Source organism: Sapajus apella, unplaced genomic scaffold (genome assembly GCF_009761245.1).
Source record: "Sapajus apella isolate SASKATOON/1434 unplaced genomic scaffold, GSC_monkey_1.0 scaffold136, whole genome shotgun sequence".
Lineage (NCBI taxonomy): Eukaryota > Metazoa > Chordata > Mammalia > Primates > Cebidae > Sapajus > Sapajus apella.
In genome coordinates this window covers 2,698,147-2,716,852 of record NW_022437076.1, presented here as the reverse complement: position 1 = coordinate 2,716,852, position 18,706 = coordinate 2,698,147, and the positions used below count along the sequence as shown (strand labels likewise).

General features: G+C 43.0%; 1 protein-coding gene across 4 annotated transcripts in view; it reads left to right on the top strand.

The window, feature by feature from the left end:
* Positions 1–18,706, top strand: part of SMG6 (SMG6 nonsense mediated mRNA decay factor) — a 240,643-nt gene that overhangs the window by 14,081 nt on the left and 207,856 nt on the right. For all 4 annotated transcript variants that reach the window (XM_032263411.1, XM_032263413.1, XM_032263414.1 and 1 more), the window contains exons 7-8: positions 7,756–7,866; positions 8,640–8,852. In XM_032263411.1, the coding sequence (XP_032119302.1) occupies positions 7,756–7,866; positions 8,640–8,852 (324 nt within the window). The remainder of the gene's footprint in view (positions 1–7,755; positions 7,867–8,639; positions 8,853–18,706) is intronic.

The following is an 18,706-nucleotide window of genomic DNA, read 5'->3' as shown; positions in this document are numbered from 1 at the left end:
ATGTTGAGCATCTTTGCATATGCTTGCCATCTACATATCTTATTCAGTGAGGTGTTCAGATCTTTTGCCCCTCCCCTTTTTGCCCATTTTGAAAAACGAGTTTTTTCCCTAGTGGAGTTCTTAAGAGTTCTTTGAGCCACGTGGTGGCTCCAGCACTTTGGGAGGCCAAGGCGGGCAGATCACGGGGTCAAGAGATTGAGACTACTGGCCAACATGGTGAAACCCCATCTCTACTAAAAATACAAAAATTAGCTGGGTATGGTGGTGCACACCTGTAGTCCCAGCTAATTGGTAGGCTGAGGCAGGAGAATTGCTTGAACCCGGGAGGTGGAGGTTGCAGTGAGCTGAGATCACACCACTGCACTCCAGCCTGGTGACAGAGCAAGACTTTGTCTCAAAAATAATAATAATAATAAATAAAATAGTTCTTTGTATAGTTTGGATACAAGTCCTTTATGAGGTATGTGTTTTGCATATTTTCTTCCATACTATGGTTTGTCTTCTCATTCTTCATCAGTGTCTTTTGCAGAGCGGAAGTTTTAATCAAATCCAACTTAACAGTTATTTCTTTCATGGGTTATGCTTCTGGTGTTTATTTAAGAAGTCGTCTTGAAACCCACGATTAACTTAATTTTGTGTTATTTTCTAGGAGTTGTATAGTTTTATATTTTACATTCAGGTCTGTAATCCATTTTGAGTTAGTTTTGAAAAGTGTCAGGCTCCTGTATAGATTAATTGATATAGGTGGATATACAGTTGTTCCAGCACCATTTGTTGAAATGACTGTCGATTCACCATTGAATTGCCTTTGCTCCTTTGTCAAAGACCAGATGAGTATATTTGCATGAGTTTATTGCTCGGCCTGTGTCTGTTCCCACTGATCTATGTGTCTGTTCTTTGGTCAGTGTCATACTGTCTTGGTTCCTGTCGCTTTAATAGTATGCCTTGAAGTCCAGTGTCAGTCTTCCACCTTTGTCCCTCAGTATTGTGTTGGCTCTTCTGGATCTTTTGCCTGCCCATGTAAACTTTACAGTCAGTTTAGTGATATCCAGAAACCTAGTGAGTATTAGGTGATAACTCGTTGTAGTTTTTTATTGCATTCCTCTAGCAACTAATGATGTGCATCTTTTCATGTGCTCATTTACTATTGGGAGAAATATCTATTCACTTCTGTTGCCCATTGAGAAAAATTTTAATTATATATATATATTTTTGTTTGTTTGTTTGTTTTACACACACACAAGTGTGTGTGTATTTTTTGAGATGGAGTTTTGCTCTGTTGCCCAGGCTGGAGTGCAGTGCTGCAGTCTCGGCTCACTGCAACCTCTGTCTCCCGGGTTCAAGCTATTCTCCCGCCTCAGCCTCCAGGGTAGCTGGGATTATAGGTGCATGCCACCACCCCCAGCTAATTTTTCTGTATTTTTAGTAGAGACGGGGTTTCACTATGTAGACCAGGCTGGTCTTGAACTCCTGACCTCAAGTGATCTACCTACCTCAGGCTCACACTGGTATTATATGCATGAGCCACTGCGTCCAGCAGTTTTTAAATTGTAAAATTCTCATAAAATTTATCTTCTTCCCTTTGTGTGTGTGTGTGTGTGTGTGTGTGTGTGTGTGTGTGTGTGTGTGTATTTAAGAGATAGGCTCTCACTGTCACCTAGGCTGGAGTGCAGTGACAGAATCATAGCTCACTGCAGTCTCGACCTCCTGGGCTCAAGTGATCCTCCTCCCTTAGCCTCCTGATTAGCTGGGACTACAGGCACACACCACCATACCTACCTAATATTTTGATTTTTTGTATAGATAGGGTCTTTCTTACTCTGCTGCCCAGGCTGGTCTTGGAACTCCTGGCCTCAAGTGATCCTCTTGTCTTGGCTTCACTAACTGCTGGGATTACAGGCGTGAGCCACTGCTCCCAACCACTTACTCTTCTTTTTTTTTGAGACCTGGTCTCACTTTGTGTCACCCAGGCTGGAATACAGTGGCATAATCTCGGCTCACTACAGCCTCTACCTCCCACTGGGTTCAAAGAATTCTCCTGCCTCAGCCCCCCAAGTAGCTGCAACTACAGGTGCCTGCCATCACGCCCAGCTAATTTTTGTATTTTTTTGTAGAGGCGGGGTTTCGTCATGTTGTCCAAGCTAGCCTTGAACTCCTGAGCTCAGGTGATCTTCCCGCCTCAGCCTCTCAAAGTGCTGGGATACAGGTGTGAGCCACCAGCCCTGCCTATCTTTCTTTTTTTTTTTTTTTTTTTTTTTTATTAGAGAGTCTCTGTCACTCAGGCTGGAGTGCAGTGGCATGATCTCGGCTCACTGCAACCTCCGCCTCCCAGGCTCAAGTTATCCTCCCACCTCAGCCTCCCAAGTAGCTGGAACCATAGGCGCACGCCACCATACCTGGCTAATTTTTTTTGTGGTGTTGGTATAGATGAGGTTTTACTATGTTGCTCAGCTGGTCTTGAACTCTTGACTTCAAGCGAGCCACCTGCCTCAGCCTCCCAAGTAGCTGGGACCATAGGCGCATGCCACCATACCTGGCTAATTTTTTTTGTGTTGTTGGTATAGATGAGGTTTTACTATGTTGCTCAGCTGGTCTTGAACTCCTGACTTCAAGCGAGCCACCTGCCTCAGGCTCCCAGAGTGCTGGGATTACAGGCCTGAGCCACTGCACTAGAGTTGTCTTACTGTTTGTTTGGTTTTTTCTTTTTTTTGAGATGTAGTCTCTCTCTGTGGCTCGGGCTGGAGTGCAGTGGCGTGATCTCAGCTCGCTGCAACCTCCACCTCTCAGGTTCAGGCGATTCTTCTGCCTCAGCCTCCTGAGTAGCTGGGATTACAGATGCACACCACCACGGCTGGCTAATTTTTTATTTATTTTGAGATGGAGTCTCGCTCTGTCACCCAGGTTGGAGTGCAGTGGCGTGATCTCAGCTCATTGCAACTTCTACCTCCCAGGTTCAGGTGATTCTTCTGCCTCAGCCTCCCAACTACAGGTGCTTGCCACCACACCCGGCTAATTTTAGTATTTTTAGTAGAGACGGGGTTTTGCCATGTTGGCCAGGCTGGTCTCAAACTCCTGACCTCAGGTGATCCATCCGCCTTGGCCTCCCAAAGTGCTGGAATTACAGGCATAAGCCACCACACCGGCCTAATTTTTGTATTTTTAGTAGAGTTGGTCTTTCACCATGTTGGCCAGGATGGTCTCAATCTCTTGACCTTGTGATCTGCCCCCCTTGGCCTCCCACGGTGCTTGGATTACAGGCATGAGCCACCATGCTCAGCCTCCCAAAGTGCTGGGATTACAGGCGTGAGCCACCGCGCCCGGCCTCCCACAGTGCTGGGATTACAGGTGTGAGCCACGGCGCTCAGCCTCCCACAGTGCTGGGATTACAAGCGTCAGCCATCGCGCTCAGCCTCCCACAGTGTTGGGATTACAGGCGTGAGCCACTGCGCTCAGTCTCCCACAGTGCTGGATTACAGGCGTGAGCCACCGCGCTCAGTCTCCCACAGTGCTGGGATACAGGTGTGAGCCACCACGCTCAGTCTCCCACAGTGCTGGATTACAGGCTTGAGCCACCACACTCAGCTTCCCAGAGTGCTTGGATTACAGGCGTGAGCCACCACGCCCAGTCTCCCACAGTGCTAGATTACAGGCGTGAGCCACCGCGCTCAGTCTCCCACAGTGCTGGGATTACAGGCGTGAGCCACTGCGCTCAGTCTCCCACAGTGCTAGGATTACAGGCGTGAGCCACCGTGCTCAGTCTCCCACAGTGCTGGATTACAGGCGTGAGCACTGCGCCCAGCCTGTCTTACTTGTTTGTAAGCGTAGCTTCAGTAGCATTAAGTACATTCATACTGTAGTGTAAGCAGTCTCCAGAATTTGCTTCATTTTACAAAACTGAAACTCCCTATCTATTAAATAACAGCTCCTCATTCCCTCTTCCCTCAGCCTCTGCAGCAACCACCCATTTTTTGTTGGTTGAGGCAGTTTCCCTCTGTCACCCAGGCTGGAATACGTGGGGTGATCTCGGCTCACTGCAACCTCTGCCTCCCAGGTTCAAGCGATTCTTCTGCCTCAGCCTCCTGAGTAGCTGGGACTACAGGCACCTGCCACCACGCCCAGCCAATTTTTTGTATTTTTAGTTGCGATGGGATTTCACCCCATTGGCCAGGATGGTCTCAATCTCCTAACCTCGTGATCCTCCCAGCTTGACCTCCCAAAGTGCTGGGATTCCAGGTGTGAGCCACCACACCCAGCTGCTTCTTTTCTGTCAGTATGAATTTGGTTACTCTAGGTATCTCATAGAAGTGGAATTATACAGTATTTGTTCTTTTGTGACTGGCTTATTTCACTTAGCTTAGGTCCTCGGGGTTCATCTGTGTTGTATTTTCCTCCTTTTTGAGGGTGAATTATATTTCACAATGTATATATATACCACATTTTATATGTACCTTCACCCATTGATGGATACTTGAATTGCTTCCATCTGTTGGCTGTTGTGAATAATGCTGCAGTGAACGTGAGTGTACAAATAAAAACTCTTTAGGAACTTGCTTACAGTTCTTTTGGGTATGTACCCAGAAAACAAATTAGTAGATGATATGATAGTTCTGTTTTTAGTTTTTTAACAACCATATTGTTTTCCATAGCAGCTACACCATTTCACATTCCCATCAACAGCACATAAGGCTTCTGATTTCTCCGTTTTCTTGCCAACACTTGTTATTTTGTGCTTTTCTGGTAGTAGCCATTGTAATGGCCGTAAGGTGATATCACATTTATGGTTTTATGTTTCTCTAATGATTAGCATTTTTTCATAAGCACATCGGTCATTTGCATGTCATCTTTAGAGAAATGTCTATTCAAGTTCTTTATCATTTTAAAAATTGTTACTTTTTGTGTTGTCAAGATGTATGAGTTCTTTATGTACTCTGGATGCTAGACCCTTATTAGATACATGATTTGCAAACATTTTCTTCCATTTTGTGGATTGTCTTTATTGAGAGTATCCTTTGATGCACAAAAGTTTGTTTTTAATTTTGACGAAGTCCAGTTTATCTTTTTTTCTTTTGTTCCTTTCACAGCTGTGAAACCATTACCAAATCCAAGGTTAAGAAAATTTACCTCTATGTTTTCTAAGAATTTTATACTTTCACCTTTTTTTTTTTTTTTTTTTTTGAGACAGAGTTTCACTCTTGTGGCCCAGGCCAGAGTCCAGTGGCACGACCTCCGCTTGGCTCATCGCAGCCTCTGCCTCCCAGGTTCAAACGATTCTCTTGCCTCAGCCTCCTAAGTAGCTGGGATTCAGGTGTGTACCACCACACCTGGCTAATTTTTGTATTTTTGGTGAAGACAGTTTTACCGTGTTGGTCAGGGTGGTCTCAAATTCCTGACCTCATGATCCACCCGCCTCAGCCTCCCAAAGTGCTGGAAATAGAGGTATGAGCCACCGCGCCCGGCCAAGTATGTCATTCTTTTTGATGCTTTTGCAAAAGGAATTTTCTTTTTTTCCTCTCTTTCTTCTTTTTCTTTTCTTTTCTTTATTTTTTTGAGACAGCGTCTTGGCTAGGTACAGTGTCTCACACCTGTAATTCCAGCACTTTGGGAGGCCAAGGTGGGCGGATCACCTGAGAGTCAGGCATTCAGGACTAGCCTGGCCAACATGGTGAAACTTTGTCTCTACTAAAAATACAAAAATTAGCTGGGCGTGGTGGCGCATGTCTGTAGTCTCAGTTACTTGGGAGGCTGAGGCAGAAGAATTTCTCGAACCCTGGAGGTTGAGGTTGCAGTGAGCCGAGATTGTGCCACTCTACTACAGCCTGGGTGACAGAGCAAGACTCTGTCTCAAAAAAGAAAAAAAAAAAAAAGACAGGATCTTACTATGTTGCCCAGGCTGGTCTTTAACTCCTGGCTTCAAGTGATCCTCCTTCCTCTGACCCCGAAAGTACTAGGATTATAGGCCCAAGCCATTGCGTCCAGTCAGGAATTGTTTTCTTTTTCCTTTTTCAAATTGCTCATTGCTAGTATATAGAAATGTAACTGAATTTTGTGTGTTGATCTTGTATGTTGCAACTGTGCTGAATTCCCTCGGTGACTTTTTGCCTTTTGAATTAAATTTTTTTTTCACAAACCTCTGACCTAGATTAGCACTTCCTTCAAGTTCTTTTCCTCCATCTCTCTTTTTTTTTTGTCTCTGATTCATCTTAGTTGTCTGTTAACATCATTTTCCCAACTTTTCTGCCACTTCCAGTTAGTCAGTCATTCTGTCCCTTTCAGTCAGTGAATCTCAGGTATTTACTGAGAATACAGCCTGTGTGCAGTGCTTTGCTAGATGCCAGGAGTGATAAAATACTGATTTGCTTTCTTTCCTGAAAAAAATTGTGTTGAGAAAATAAATGAGATGTATAGACAATGGTATAAATTAGACTTGATAAATATGTAATGGATTGTTAGGTGCACCATTATCTTCTGTTCCACTAAGAAAGAAAAAGGCTGCCAATTAAAACACAGTAGATATTGATTATAAGTCGTATCTCTCAGAAATTTTTTGGTATGAAGTAATATTTTATAGAATTGATTAAGATATAGTCTCCAATCAGGGAGTAGTATAGGCAAAAATTAGTATGGATTGGAATAATAAAAATAGCTACCCTTTAACTGTGATGGTGTGCCAGATATTCTATTAAACTATATGTGTTATGAAAATTTAATCTGTTTGGGAGCCGTATGTTGTAAACATCTGCATTTTGCAAATAATGAAACCTCTCTAGGTTAACATGCCTAGTGTCCTACCTAATAAATGCAAGACCAAATTCAGACTCAGGCATTTGACATTAGAACCTGTGCCTTTATCCATGCTAGATGAATACAAGATAGGAGTTTTGAAGAATGAATAGATACTGACCAGAGAGAGAAGCTAGTATTTTAAATGTATTTTGAGACAGTTATGGAAAACAGTGAAAATGAACATGAAGTTGGAGAAAAAGTGGAAAAGCCTTTTGGATATTCTTTCCACCTTTGTTTCAATGGTTTCCTATTTCCTCCTTTCTGACCCACTTCCTTTTTCTTCTTCTTTTCCCTATTAATTGCTTATAAATAGACTTGTATTTATTTGCCGAATTTATTGAATATCCATAAAATGTTCAGCTACTGATTATTATTAAAAATTATCAATAACAATGGCAACATCATTGATTCAATACAATTAAGTGTGAGACGGTGGACAACACTTTGTAAACCTGAGGTACTCCAATAGTACCTCCAGTGGGTACTATTTCTCCCATTGTAATGTTGAGGATATGGGAGCTGAGGAAGATTATGACATAATAATGTAATAATAAGTCAGCTCCTATATAAGCTAGTATTTGGACGCAGGTCTGTCTGGCTTATAATTTCATGATTTCTTTATACCATACTGACTCTGATAAGAAGGAAATATAAGTGAATTCAATATCTTGCTTTCTCTAAGAATAAGATGTAATTTCTGTTTATATTTTAAGAGGCTGTTTATTCCTGTCTCTCCTTATGAGTACTTGGTTCTTGGAGCACCTCTGCATATATGATATACTGTGTAAGAAGAGATCGGTGATGTAATTGCGAGGGCTTCTCCCATGAATGGTATTTCTGATTCTGTTGTTGGAATTCCTCTCAGCTTGGGAGACAGGCTGGGAAAGATAGTAGGGTTTCCTGAGTCAGCTGCCTCGTGCTGTAGTTAGGAAGAGAATTGGTTGACTGAATGTCTCTGGCCTCTTTCCACAGAGGAGGAAGCTTGATGCTGTATATTACTATATGCGCAGTTTAGCTGCCAGCAACCCTATCCTGACTGCCAAGGAAAGTCTCATGAGCTTGTTTGAAGAGACCAAGCGAAAGGTGAGTGGGGATGCCGCAGAACCATTCCTTCCTAGAGTAATGCATTTCCCTTAGCGTCTTTGTGTCCTAGCTTTGCACAGTGGCAGTATCATAGCCAAGGAGGTTTTTCCAGGGCGCAATTGTTGCTGAGTGTGTGTCCTCAGGGAATGACTGATAGTGTCCTTAAATGGTCCCATCAGGCTGTGCTGATGGGTAATCAGTCAGACACTGTGCAGAACAAAACTGTGATCTTCTGGAGTGCTTTCAGGGGGCCCTTGGATGTACATGTTCTGCCGCATTCAGTCTGCAGAATTATTAACTTTAATGAGACAAAGCAGATGACACTCTGCTACTTTGGGACTGTGGTACAGTCTTTTTGTTGTGATTAGGCAACAAACACAGGTGAGGTTAGGCTTTTCTCTTTATAAGCTGAATCTCTGGAGAGTCTGAACTTAGGCGGTTTTTTTTTGTTGTTGGTTGTTTGAGACAGAGTTTCGCTATTATTGTCTAGGCTGGAATGCAGTGGTGCGATCTCAGCTCATTGCAACCTCTGCCTCCTGGGTTTAAGCTATTCTCATGCCTCAGCCTCCAGGGTAGCGAGAATTATAGGTGTGTGCCACCACACCCAGCTAATTTTGTATTTTTAGTGGAGATGAGGTTTCACTATGTGGGTCAGGCTGGTCTTGAACTCCTGACCTCAAGTGACCCGCTTGCCTTGGCCTCTCAAAGTTCTGGGATGACAGGCGTGAGCCACTGTTCCTGGCCATGAGCTTATGTGTTTGTATGTTACATAGGCAGAACAGATGGAAAAGAAGCAACATGAGGAATTTGAGCTGAACTCTGACCAATGGCGGAAAGGAAAGAAGTCTACTTTCCGGCATGTTGGAGATGACACCACTCGCCTGGAGATCTGGATTCATCCATCACATCCACGGTCTTCCCAGGGCACTGAGTCTGGGAAGGATTCTGAGCAAGAGAATGGGCTGGGGAGCCTGAGTCCCAGTGATGTAAGTTTCTGAGAGTGATACAATGAGCCAAACTAGCTCAGTAAGCCTGGGTGCCCTGGTTCATCCAGCTGTGAGGCACAGAGCCTTCCCACTGACTGCAAGGAAGACAAAGCACTTGAGGCTCCTGGTGCTCCTTTCCCTTCTCACCTCCACTTCATCTTTCTTACGCGCTTCCCTCTCTCACCACTGTGTGTCACTGCAGAATTTAGTAAAAGGATTTGAATTTTTTTTTTTTTTTTTGTTGCTGCTTTTTGTTCGGCGTCATCAGCATGATGCTTTAGGACTCTGTGTGGGATTTTGTACTTGTTTTCTCCTCTTGGTTGACCTTATATTCCAAGAATGAACTAAAGTAGCATGTACAGATTGGTAAGCCTGATTTGTGATCAGCTTTCTATGGGATATCCTCTTATAACTCTTGGGCTGGGACTTTTTCCTTTAAGCCAGGAGAAATGACAGTAGAAAATCACAGGCTTGTTTAGAAGACTTCTCCTCTGCATTTACTCAGTGAGTAATAATTCACAGTGTGCCAGTCACTAAAGATATAGTGGACAAGATCTCTTGCTGTCTCTGCATTCTAGTGGAGGATGCAAGAGACTGGACAGGCAGTTAGAATATAGTGTAATTAATTTTGTTTTGGAGTACCCACCAAATATATGAGAGCACATAGCCGTGGGACCAAAGCAGTCATTGGTCAATTGAAGTGTAAATAACAAGTGGGAGTTAGCTAGAGAAGGGAAAGGAGTGTGGTAAAGCGACTCCCAGGCAAAGGAAATAGCATATGCAAAGGCCTGAGGCTAGGGGGAGACAGAGAGCACAGTAGTTGGAAAACTGTAGTGGCTGGTTCATTGCGCCTTAAGGGTAGTATTCACTCAGTGGGTGTTGTAAGCTAGGGCTAGATGTTGAAGGGTTGGTCATACTTGGAACTTGGTTCCAAAAGACTTGGTTGAACATGGGGAGCTCAGGGAGAAGAAAGAGTCGAGGTCCAGTGTGCTGGCTCCATCTGTAATCCCAGCACTTTGGGAGGCTGAGGCAGGAGGATGGCTTGAACCCAGGAATTCAGTACCAGCCTAGGCAACAAAGTAAGGCTTCTGGCTCTACAAAAAAATTTTTCAAAAATTAGCAGGGCATGGTGGTGCAGGCCAGTAGTCCTAGCTACTCAAGAGTCTGAGGTGGGAGGATTGCTTGAGTCCAGGAGTTAAAGGCTGTAGTGAGCTATGATCCAGCTTAGGTGTCAGAGCAAGACCCTGTCTCAGAAAAAAAAAAAAAAAATTCAAGAATGAACCCAAGAGGTCAAGGCTACACCACAGCACTCCAACCTGAGTGATGAGTGAGACCCTGTCTTCAAAAAAAAAAAAATAAATATAATATATATATATATATACACACACACACACACACACACACAAAATAGGGTTCACTCTGTTGCTCAGGCTGGAGTGCAGTGATGCCATCAAACTCCTGATTTCTAGTGAACTTCCTGCCTCAGCCGCCTGAGTTGCTAGGACTACAGGTACACACCACCACACCCAGCTAATTTTTTGTAGAAATGGAGATTTACCCTGTTGCCCAGGTTGATCTCAAACTCCTGGCCTCAGACAGTCTTCTCACCTGGGCCTCCCAAAGGATCTGGGATTATAGGCATCAGGTAGCATGTCTGTCGCATTTTATTTCTTTCTTTTTTTTTTTGAGATGGAGTCTCGCACTGTCGCCAAAGCTGGAGTGCGGTGGCGCAATCTGGGCTCGCTGCAACCTCTGCCTCCTGGGTTCACGTGATTCTCCTGCCTCAGCTTCCTGAGGAGCTGGGATTATAGGCACACACCACCATACTGGCTTATTTTTTTTATTTTTAGTAGAGACAGGGTTTCAAGATGTTGGCCAGACTGGTCCTGAACTCGTGACCTGGTGATCTGCCCCTCTTGGCCTCACAAAGTACTGGGATTACAGGTGTGAACCACCACTTCTGACCATCTTATTTCTAATTATACAAATAATATATGAATATATTTTTAGTAAAAATTTTAAATACTTGTGTAGAATGCAATGTGGTAATTTGTTTTCTAAACTATTAATGAAGCTACTTATATATTTTTAGCTTGTACAACATCCTTGGGTAACTATTTCCCTTAGTTTTTTTAAATTAACATCTTTGAGTTTGGTCTGTTCATTTTAGGCTACCAGCACTTGAGGAAGAAATCTGCAGTTTCTGGCTGGGCACAGTGGCTCACCCCTGTAATCCCAGCACTTTGGGAAGCTGAGTTGGGCAGATCCTTGAGGTCAGGAGTTCGAGTCCAGCCTGGACAACATGGTGAAACCTCATCTCTACTAAAAATACAAAAAAATTAGCTGGGCATTGTGCCTCGTGCCTGTAATCCTAGCTACTCAGGAAGCTGAGGCAGGAGAATTGCTTGAATCGGGAGGCAAAGTTTGCAGTGAGCCGAGATTGTCCCACTGCACTCCAGCCTGGGTGAAGAAGCAAGACTCTGTTTAAAAAAAAAAAAAAAAAAAAGAAATCTGCAGTTTCATAACTCTTCATTTATCTAGTCAGGAAACCACACTGCCATTTTTACCTGCTTTCTCAGGCCCAAGTTAGCTTTCTATATTCTTTTTTTTTCTTACAGTAGGTCCCAAGAACTCAGCTTGCTTTCTCTGTTCCTTGGAACACGCGCAGTGATAAGAAGTAAGCATTGAGAATTCAATGAAGTTACAACAACCAAAAATGACTTTTAACCTCAAAGAGCATTTGGTCATGTGAGAAAGACAGATGTTGTTATAGTTCAGTGTGCTAAGTACTGTGATAAAGGCGAGCATGAGAGGCTGAGGGAGCATGCCGTTGGAACACCCAATCCAGTCATGGTTAGGGAAGGCTGGGGCGAGGCCGCATTTTGCAGCTTAAAGATGATGTAAAGGCATTTCTACACAGAGGCATGAAAACTTGGATGAGGCATGGCGGCGGTGGGAACTGCGAGTACTTCAGTATGGCTGGAGACCCGAGTGTGAGAAGTTCTCTTGTGAGCACCTTGAGTCATGCCTGACACGTTTCCTTCCTCTGTTCCCACATCCAGTCAGTACCACCTGGTATTAGGAGGTGGATACTGTTGAAGCCATCCACTTCTCTCCTTTCTCATAGCTGCCATCATAGTTGAAGCTATGACCCTTTCAGTTATCCATGTACTATTGAAAGAAGTCCCTAATAGTCTTTTCAGATTTATTCCTGGTCCTCTTCTGGCCTTTGTTTTTAGACAGTAACTCAAATGAATGAACTTCCAAATACCCATTTCTGATCATGCCTACTCCCTTTTTGAAAGTGGTCAGTTATTTCTGTTTGCTGTTATAATCAGTTCTAAAATCTTGGACATAGTCCACTGGGCCTCTCATGATCTGGCTCCTGCTACTTACAATTTTATACTTTTCAGACTTTTGTTCCTTCCTTTGTTACTGTGTTCCAGTCACACTGGCTTCTTCCTTGAAGGGGTCCAAGCTCTTTTCTGGCTCCTGGCTGTTGTATATCTCTCTGCCCACAATGCACTTACCTTTCACGAGTATTTCTGCCTTTATCAGTCACTTTCTTTCTTACCCTTCAGGTCTCAGCCCAAATGTCATGTTTTCAGGGAAGCATTTCCTGATCCCAGAGACTGGCTATTTCTCCTTTGTAATACCACATTTCTAGTTAAGTGCTTCTAAATGTAGTTTTGTGAAGATCTTTCCCTTGCTAGATTGAAGGCTCTATGAGAGTAGAGTTACATCTAGTGTGTTCACTTCTTTGTCCCCAGTGTCTGCATATGGAAGATTCTAAATAAATCCTAGCTGATACACAAATGAAGAGAAGAGCAGTGAGGGACGAGGCCATAGAAGGTAGCAGGGGCCAGGTCCTTCATAAATATTTTGAAGTTTGGCTGTCAGATATTGAGGGGTTTTTATTTTTTCAGAGTTGTGTTGGTCATGTTTAAAATTGACATGTAATAATTGTACATATTTATGGGCTACATATTTTGCTACAAGCATAGAATGTGTAATGATCAAATCAGTGTATTCAGAATATCCATCAAACGTTAATCATGTAGGTACTGAGGATTTTAAGCAGAGGGATGATATAATTGGATTTTTTTAATGATCACTCTTTTGAATACTTCTAGTACTGGAACAAATTCATTTCATTTTAAAGGGAACTTTTTAAGTTGCATAACTAATACCAATTCATTGTCTCTAAGTTAAACAGAAATGTATATTTAGCTTAGGTTGGGCGCGGTGGCTCACGCCTATAATCTCAGTACTTTGGGAGGCTGAGGCAGGCGGATCACCTGAGGTCAGGAGTTTGAGACCAGCCTGGCCAACATGGTAAAACCTTGTCTCTGCTAAAAATACAAAAATTAGCTGGGCATGGTGGTGTCTGCCTGGAATCCCAGCTGCTCAGGAGGCTGAGGCAAGAAAATCACTTGAACCCAGGAGGCGGAGGTTGTAGTGAGCCAAGATCATGCCAGCCTGGGCAACAGAGTGAGACTTCGTCTCCAAAAAGATAAATAAAGTATATGTAGTTTACAGTGGCAGTCACTTGTATTCTTTCCTTCAGAGAAATCACTATTAACTGATTGATGTCCTTCCAGACCTTTTTCTAAGCATTTATGAGTGTATACATGTATGCATATACCTATAAAAACCTGAAATGCATTAAAAAAATAGTTTTGAGAGACAGGATCTCTCTCTGTTGCCCAGGCAGGAGTGCAGTGGCATGGTCACGGCTCACTTCAGCCTTGATTTCCTGGGCTGAAGTGACCCTCCTGCCTCAGTCTCTTGAGTAGCTGGAACTGGAGGTATGAGCCACCATGCCTGGCTAATTTTTAAAAAATGTTTTGTAGAGATGAGATCTCCTTATGTTGCTCAGGCTACTCTCAAATTTTAGGCTCAAGTGATGCTTTGGCCTTTGCCTCCCAAAATGTTGGTATTATAGGTGTTAGCCACCAAGCCTGGCTAAAATACATTTTTTTAACAAAAAAATGGGATAGTACTATATATAACAATCTGCAACTTTTCAAAATTATCAGTTGGACGTAAATTAGTCCTGCTATAATGCAGCATATGCATTTCTAAAAATTTCTAAAAATGCCAAATCATGGCAGTAAAAACCACAGGGCTTGTGGAGAAAATGGAGTTAGTAGTACCACCCTCAAAAAACTTCCTCAGTGACATAGTAAAAAAGATAGGAACCTAATTTAAAACTATTGTACAATTTTATACATGTGAAATGCTTAAGAAATACGTAAATACTACATTAAATATAGCACTTTACCTTGAAGAAGACATGAAGTTGACTTGTGGGAGTCGCCTTTGAAAGGGTTACACCTTGTGAGTTATTGTCAAGTGGTAGAAGGAGGGTTACTTAAAGTTTGATGGACAGAGGCTGGCTGTAGTGGCTCGCAACTGTCATCCCAGCACTTTGGGAAGCTGAGGTGGGTGGATCACCTGAGGTACGGAGTTTGAGACTTGCCTGACCAATATAGTGAAACCCTATCTCTACTAAAAACACCAACAATTTAGTCGGGTGTGGTGGTGCCTGCCTGTAATCCCAGCTACTCAGGAGGCTGAGACAGGAGAATTGTATGCACCCAGGAGATGGAAGTTGCAGTGAGCCAAGATCACATCATTGTACTTTAGTCTGGACAACAAGAATGAAACTCTGTCTCAAAAACATTTGCTGGGCGGTTGTAACAGCAGCTGTGAATAGGTGTGGCTCATAACACGTGATCATGTGGTGAACTGAGGTAGCTGGGAGATGTTTGGGGTGTGTGCATGTGTATGTTTTGTGTATTCCTGTGCAGCTTGATTCAGCTGGATGCAGTTCTGTGTGTTCACCTGGTGTTTCTTGTAGACAAAATCACACATAAGCAAAGACAAAGTTTGTGTTATGCTGTAGTAGTTCCTTTATATATTTATGGCAATGAAACAAATTCTCATTTTCAAAGTGAACATTATAGCAGAACTGGGTGATTAGCCTTAATTGGAATTGTTCCTTTGACAACTCCTAGAGAATTTCAAGCACAGACTACTTAAATTTAGATCCATGAGTAACAGAACGTTTGGCTTCAGGTGGTTGTTAGTAACAAGGGTAACATCCCAACTAGTTTGTCTTCTGCCAAGCATGTGCTTTGGATCTCTCTCTCCCCCCCCTTCTCTCCTCTCTCTGTCTTTCTCTCTCTCTTTCTTTCTCTCTCTCTCTTTCTCTCTCTCAATGGTTGCAGAAGGTTAGCTTGTGGGTTGTCGGTTTTCAGTCTTGAGATGTGGTTTGGGTTGAACATCCAGCCTGGGGAGGGACTGCCAACCTCAACTGCAAGTAGCATCCTATTAACTTTCACGTTTAAACTCTCCCATCTGCCAGCCAGGCCACTCCAAATCAGTGTTGCCAGGGTTCTGGGCATGCTTTCTTTAGTGGCTATATCTTCTGCTCTTCTTCATCTCCTTTTCGAAACAGGGTACTGCTTATCAAATGGGTTGTTGCTGACAGGGAGTTAAATTAAGGATATTAAATTGCTGCATCAGAAATCATTTTCACACGGAAAAGCAAGGGTCTCTGATAGAACTGCTGAGGATTTTTTAGATCTGATTGCTCTATTAGCATCTTGAATAGAATGTAATACACGTCTGTCTGCTGGGGAAGAGTGAGCAGATGAGATTGGGAGTGGCAGATAGATGAGAGACTGATAGACTTGTTTTGTTGTGTCTTGTCTTGTTCTATGATGGAGTCTCGCTCTGTCACCCATGCTGGAATGCAGAGGCATGATCTTGGTTCACTGGAACTTCTACCTCCTGGGTTCAAGCAATTCTCCTGCCTCAGCCTCCCAAGTGACTGGTACTATAGGCACACGCCACCACGCCCAGGTAGTTTTTGTATTTTTAGTAGAGACGGGGTTTCACCATTTTGGCCAGGCTGATCTTAAACTCCTGACCTCAAGTGATCCACCCACCGTGGCCCCCCAAAGTGTTGGGATTACAGGTGTGAGCCACCATGGCCAGTTCATATTCTTTACATATGGGTTTAGGAGCAAAATTTCCTCAGTCACATAATGATAGGAACCTACATAATTAGGTTCCTACCTTTTTTATGCCCATGCCTATTTTTTTGCCCATGCCTGTTTTTTTGCCCATGCTTTTTTTATGCCTATTCCATCCATTATTCTCAGCCAAATATGTAGAGACAAGGTCTTGTTAGGTTGCCCAGTGTGGTCTTGAACTCCTAGGCTCAAGCAGTCTCCCACCTCAGCCTTCGCCACTGCCTGTGGCCAATAGGTGTTTGTCTCTGAAACTTTAGTGAGTTCTCCTCTCCTGCAATGATTTGCCTTACCATTCTCAGCATTTTCTCCAACACACTGTGACTATACCTACAACATGCTTGGTGCTGTTTGTAGAAAATATGTCTTTAGAAAAGAGAAATGCCATTGTCTATTTGGCCAAGCTCTTGTCAACCCTTCCTTCTCCTTGGCTTCTCTGAGTGTTTTGTTTCAGTCCGAACTGTACCATGGAAGCTCCTAATCTCTGTTACCCAAATAGAAGGTAATACATGTCTGTCTGTTTTCCTTTTTCTCCTGTCTTATTTCACCCAACAAATGATTTTGTTTGCCTTGATCTTTCTCCTTTTGCTCTTCTTCCTTCTGTTACATGTCATTATCTATTTTCTTTCTTTGCATAGTGTCTTTTTTCAGGACTTATTCAGGTCTGGAGAATTTAATGCAGTTGCCCCTGAGTTCTTGGATTAGAAGACTGTGTTCTGAGTTCATTGCTTAAGCAGACTGAAGTTTACCTGTTCTGTTGTGCCAGTTTTGTGCTAGGATTGTAAAGATAAATACGCTTATTGTTATTTTTTCTGATTGTGTAGAGTCTAGTGTATAGGTCACCAAACTTTTTCTATGAAAGGCCGGATAGTAAATTTCTTTATAGGCCATATGTTCTCTGTTGCCACCACTCACCTTTACTGTTGTAGCATGAAAGTAGCTATAGACAGTATGTAAATGAATGAGTGTGGCTGTGTTCCATTAAAACTTTATTTACAAAGACAGATGGCGAATTGAATTTGGCCTGCGGGCCTAGGTGGCCAACTTCTGTTCTAGTGGAAGAAATGGTTACATAAATAGAATACAGTATACAGTTGATTCTTGTTATTTGTGGTGGTTATGTTCTATAAATTCTATAAAATTCACCGCAAAGACTGAATTAGTGAGTACTGAATCGTTGCTCCTAAGGGAAATACAGAGTTATATTCCTTCAGACCTCTGGATACAGCATTTTAATCAACTAATCAGTATATAACCTTGTTTGTTTTTGTTTTTTGGGTTTTTTTTTTTTTTTTTTTTGACAGAGTCTCCCTCCGTCGCCCAGGGTGGAGTGCAGTGGCGTGATCTCTGAGCACTGCAAGCTCTGCCTCCCAGGCTCAAGTGATTCTTGTGCCTTAGCCTCCCAAATAGCTGGGACTACAGGCACGAGCCACCATTCATGGCTAATTTTTATATTTTTAGTAGAGCCAGGGTGTCGCTGTGTTGCCCAGGCAGGACTCAAACTCCTGACCTCAAGTGATCTGCCCACCTCAGCCTCCCAAATTGCTGGGATTACAGGTGTGAGGCACCATGCCTGGCCAGTTATATAACCTTGTTTTATGTGTGTTTCTGTTTAAAGACATCTTATTTAATATATATTGTTGATTCATTAACGTTGGGCTCACTGCCTAACAGCACCGTAACTCGTACCTGAACGAGGTTTATCTAATGAGGTTTTTCCTCATAAAACGCATCACAGCTGTCTTGCACTTAGGAATACTAGACAGCACTTTAGCACACTCCCCAGGCACAGTGGTGTAGGGGCCATTTTAGACCACAAAATCACCAACAAAAGCGTCAACAGTGTGATACCAAAGAGACCACGAAAAGGACACTTGTTTATATGACCTGAAACAAGAAGGCAGAGAGCTTTTTTTGACCTCAGCTAGGAGCACGCACGTCGGGTGACTCAAATTTTTTGCTGCTCTGTGCATGTCTAAGAATGACTGTGAAAACATCATGAGTAGTGATTTTAGGGTTACAGGTAAGTTTTGGCGAGTAGTGAATTCACAAATGCAAGATCCATGACTAATGAGGACTGACTGTATTGTGGTGGGCACCACGAGGGAGGTGTGTATTGGATACTATGGAAGCGCAGAGAGAGGCTCTTGGTCCAGCGCTGGCAGAGGCATGGGTTGGGGTGAGGAGAGTGGAAAGTGAATTCAGAAGGCTTCCTGGAAAAGTTAACTGGACAGAGTGGGAAGAGAGTGCTCCAAATAAAAGTAACGTTGTGAGCAAAGACAGAGAAGGTGTGAAACAGCAGGGGCTCGCAGGGCACCTAAACCTGTGGTAATTTGGAAGCTAATGTGAGAAAGTGAGGGTAGAGAGGAGGTTGAGCCTTCTGCCAGAGCCACGTTCTAGTTTGATGCCATGGTGTGCACCTAGGAGGTGGTCAAGGGGCTGGTCTCCCATAATATACCTTAGGAATCTGGAAATAATAGGTTGTTTCTGGAATTTCTCATTGTTTACTTGTCATGTCTGCATTGTTAATTGAGCAATTATTCCATTAAATTTGGTAGGGTGGAGGTTGACTGAATCTTTTACCCCACAGTCTACTGACTTAAAATGTTGAAGGTCTATTCTTTTAAACAATGCGCTTAGGCATTTTGAACTCAAACATACTAGTGTCTCTCTATGTCTTGCTTGTTGGAGGAAATTGCTAATGGTTTGGGTTAAGTAGGGCAAAGTTTTTTCTTTCTTTTTTTTTAATTTAAAAAATTTTACTGCTTTTAGGCTGGGCGCGGTGGCTCAAGCCTGTAATCCCAGCACTTTGGG